Source organism: Trichechus manatus, unplaced genomic scaffold (assembly GCF_000243295.1).
Source record: "Trichechus manatus latirostris isolate Lorelei unplaced genomic scaffold, TriManLat1.0 scaffold00006, whole genome shotgun sequence".
NCBI classification, from domain to species: Eukaryota; Metazoa; Chordata; class Mammalia; order Sirenia; family Trichechidae; genus Trichechus; species Trichechus manatus.
This window is the reverse complement of record NW_004443942.1, coordinates 10782568-10786977: the sequence shown is the minus strand read 5'-3', so window position 1 is coordinate 10786977 and position 4410 is coordinate 10782568. Positions and strand designations below refer to the sequence as shown.

The 4410-nt window shown below is 40.5% G+C and overlaps 1 protein-coding gene across 1 annotated transcript in view; it reads left to right on the top strand.

The window, feature by feature from the left end:
- SPTY2D1 (SPT2 chromatin protein domain containing 1) overlaps positions 1–4410 on the top strand; it is a 31056-nt gene that overhangs the window by 19437 nt on the left and 7209 nt on the right. The window contains 2 exon segments of the mRNA XM_004391377.2: positions 1041–1155; positions 2978–4410. The exon segment at positions 2978–4410 is cut by the window's right edge and continues 7 nt beyond it. Of these exon segments, the coding sequence (XP_004391434.1) occupies positions 1041–1155; positions 2978–4410 (1548 nt within the window).

Sequence of the window (4410 nt, the reverse complement as noted above, 5' to 3'; positions counted from 1 at the left end):
AAAAAAAAAAAAAAAGAAATAAAGAATGGTATCAGCCTAGCAAGTCAAAAGAGGGAGGACATTTAAAACATTTTATTTCCGGGCCCATAAATTTAATGTGGAATGGTCAGAGAGATGAATCACCCCTGGTCTTTTGAGGTATTAGTTCTGTATAGATCATACTTCTCTAATGATAGACATTTATAAAATGGAAATATATTTCCTTTTGTAGTTGAAAATAACATTATTCTAGCTTTTGTCATTTCCTGATGCAATTACATAAAAAGTGAAGCCCAGAGAAATACCGTCTGTGCCAAGATAATGTTAGCGCTTTTGGTATGATATGGAAACCTGTCTAAAAGAGAGTTTGTGTGGCAAATTAGTATTTAATCTAGATAAGAACTACAGTTAAAGGTTATAGAGAATTTCTGTTTAGATGGTAATAGTTTCTTTGAAATGGTTTTGGCTGTGACTTGCCCCTTGCCTTTTGCCTGTGGTAAGTAAAATCTTGATGTTTCCACATGTTCTAAACAAAAGAACCTGTGGAACTATGAGTCCCTGCTAGAAAATCATCTGGATTAGGGTAGTCAGGAGAGAAAATGGATGTGAGGAATAGTTTATTCTGTTTGTTTGAAAAGTTTAACTATTACATGCTTAGTTCTGTGGGGTCTGAGGAAGGCTAATTTTTTTAATCAGAATTTTAAGGCATACTCTACTTAGATAATCCTTTTTGTTCTAAATGGTGATCTTTTAGTCACCCAGTCCAGGTGCCTTTTTGGACAATAGCCCAAAACAATGTCTCTTTGAATTGTTCATTTATGCATTATTTGGGATGTTACAGAGAAACCCTGCACCTAAAAATAGCCATGCATGATCATATTTAGCCTGAAATTTTACAGGTAAGCTTTAATGTGGGCTATATGGTCTCTTAATTATTCAGAATTGGTTTTTCAGTCAACATTTTAACCTCTTTAGTGTTTGGCACAGGGCCTTACATCTAATAGACAACATATTTTAAAGTGTAATTGCTTATAACTTTTATTCTTTTTTGTTGTTGTTAGAAAAGGTACAGTTTGGCAGTGGGGCCTCCCAAAAAAGATCCAAAAGTTAAGGGTGTCCAATCAGCAGCAGTACAAGCTTTTCTCAGAAGGAAAGAAGAGGAACTCAGACGAAAATGTATGTATTCTTACTCTCAATTTTAAAGTCTTCTACCTTCACAATCAAAAAAAAAACAACAAAAAACCGAACTCATTGTCATTCAGTTGACTCCAACTCATAGTGACCCTTTGGGACAGAGTACAACTGCCTCATAGGGTTTTCAAGGCTATAAATCTTTATGGGAACAGACTGTCACATCTTTCTCCCATTGAGCAGCTTAGTGGGTTCAAATGGCCAACTTTTCAGTCAGCAGCTGGGTGCTTAACCACTGTGCCACCAGTGCTCCTCCTTCACAACTAGCTTGTACTTAACCAGTGGATCTTTGAAAAAACATAACAGGTTAATGGATTTGTTTTGTGTGTCTGGCTTTATGTGTGTTCTTATGCTGATCATTGGTATAGAAGTTGTCTTTTATTTCCCTTTAAATTAAAAGCTGCTGGGGACAGTGACTGTGTCTTCAAATTGATCATGGTAGGTCCCTTGGTTCTAGATCTTCTTCTGCCTATTTTGTTTATGTATGTATGTATGTATTTATTTTTAAGAGTGCTATCTTAAATGTTAAAATAGGGACAATTTAGGAAAACCATTAAGGCCAAGAAGTATTTCACTTCATGCATATGACAAACGATTTAATAAGTTTAAGTATTCATTGATTCATAATTAATAACAACTGCTAAATGGGTACTAATATTCCCTTAACTTAGTCTGTTTATTTGATATGAACTATTTTCTATGTTTAAAGCTGAAAACCAAGTCTCCCACTCAGTCGTACAGAAAAACCCATCTGTGATCCACTCAGCATATAAAGATGACTCAATTGATACTTGTTCAGATGACTTCCTTATTTGATTCCTAGATGTCTTCAAACTGTAACTTGAACTTCGCTTGTGTTTTGGCCACCTACTGATTTCAGATGAGCATGTTGCTGTCTTTTTTTTTTTTTTTTTAATAATATTTTATTGTGTTTAAGGTGAAAGTTTACACAGGAAAATAAGTTTCTATTTAACAATTTCTACACAAATTATTCCTTGATATTGGCTACATTTTTCACAGTGTGTCATCATTCTCATTGATTCCATTCTGTTTATACCATTTCTACTACTCTAGTTTCCCTGCCCCCCTTACCTTCTCATCTTTGCTTTAGAGTAATATTTGACCATTTGGTCTTATAGAGATGATTTTTTTAAAGGAAGTCATTACTCATGGGTGATACTCATTGTTTTATTTGTAAGCCAATCTGTTATTTAGCTAAAAGGTGAACTCAAAGAATAATTTTGGTTTAAGGTTTAAAGAGTATCTCAGTGTGATAGTTCTTAGGGAGTCCTCTAGTCTCAATTGGTCCCTTAAGTCTGAACTTTTTAAGAATTTGAGTTCTGTTCCATATTTTTCTCCCCTTCTATCAGGATCCATCTGTTGTGGCCGCTATCAGAATGGTCAGTAGTGTATATACATATGCCTGTAGAAACCCTGGTGGCATAGAGGTTACAAATTCGGCTGCTGAACAAAAGGTCGGCAGTTCGAATCCACCAGGCACTCCGTGGAAACCCTATGGGGCAGTTCTACTTTGTCCTATGGGGTTGCTAGGAGTCGGAATCAACTCGATGGCAATAGGTTTCGTTTTTTGTTTTTGGTATAGATACATCTATCTGTGCACACATATGTACCCACATGTTCATATCCATACACATATATGCCTATATACATATTTGTGTAACCACACATATACTTTTTGGTTGTTGTTGGTGTTGTTGCAAAATTATATTTGTCATATCCTTTATCAGCATGCATACTGCTGTCCTGAGACTAAAATAATAATATGTTCTTGTTTTGTCCCTTTTAGCCTTAGAGGAGAAAAGGAGAAAAGAAGAACTAGTAAAAAAGCGAATTGAGCTAAAACATGACAAGAAAGCAAGAGCCATGGCTAAGAGGACAAAGGATAATTTCCATGGTTACAATGGAATTCCTGTTGAGGAAAAGTCAAAGAAGAGGCAGGCAATGGAAAGCCACACCAGCCAGAGAACAGACCAAGAGTATGAGATGGAAGAAGAGGATGAATTCTTTGAATACAATCAAGCAGAGTCAGAGCAGGAGTATGAGGAAGAGCAGGAACCTCCCAAAGTTGAAAGCAAGCCAAAGGTCCCCCTTAAAAGTGCCCCACCACCTATGAACTTCACTGATCTACTCAGGCTGGCTGAGAAAAAGCAGTATGAACCAGTAGAGATCAAGGTAGTGAAGAAAACGGAAGAGCGGCCTATGACTGCAGAAGAACTTAGGGAGCGAGAATTCCTTGAACGAAAGCATAGGAAAAAGAAACCAGAGACAGATGCAAGACTACCTCCAACTGTGTCCAAAAAGGCACCCTCTCAGAAAGAAAGTGTGGGCATGAAACTTAGCAAAGGTTCTGGGGACAAGATTCCTTCTTCCAAGGGAACCCCCCTTCCTCATGCTGAGAAGAAACCCAGACCCAGCACAGCCAGTGAGAAGCACTTAGTTTTGTCATCATCTAAATCCATGTCAGGAGAGAGGACCAAGGCAGGATCTGGCAATTGTTCCCAACCCTCACTTCGTGAGGGGCATGACAGACCTGTTTTCAATGGGGCAGGAAAACTCCATTCCAGCACCTATTCACCAAGTGTCCCAAAGACTTCTGCCAGCAGGACTCAGAAATCTGCTACTGAGCACAAAGCCAAAAATTCTCCTTCCCATCCTAGTCATTCCAGGCTTGGGCTCATGGTCACCCCAAACAACAAGGTGAAGAGTCCAGGTGTCAGGCAGCCAGGCAGCAGCTCTAGCTCAGCCCTTGGGCGGCCCAGCACAGGAACCGCTCGGCCCACCATTAGCTCTGGCTCTGTGTCCAAGCGCCAAGATGGCAGCTCCAGCTTAGGACCCGAGCGATCAACCAGTGGGGCCAAGAGGCCAGCTGGTGACTCAAATCCCTCTAGTCGGACAGTCAGTGGTACAAGTGGCCCTGGACGACCTGCAAGCAGCTCAAGTGGCCCTGGGCGGCCCATCAGTGGCTCAGGTGGTTCTGGGAGACCTCTGGGCAGCTCTAGTGGCCCTGGGCGGCCTGTGAGCAGTCTACATGACCTCCGACGACCAGCAAGTGGTTCAGGCCCCCCTGGCCGGTCAGTCAGTGGCCCAGGGCAATCAGGAAGTGGCTCAGTTTCAGCTGGAAGGACTATCAGTAGACCAGTAAGCAGCTTGAGACCTGGGCAAACAGTTAATAGCTCAGGTGCCCCCATAAAGCCCAAGTGCACTGTTGTTTCAGAAACA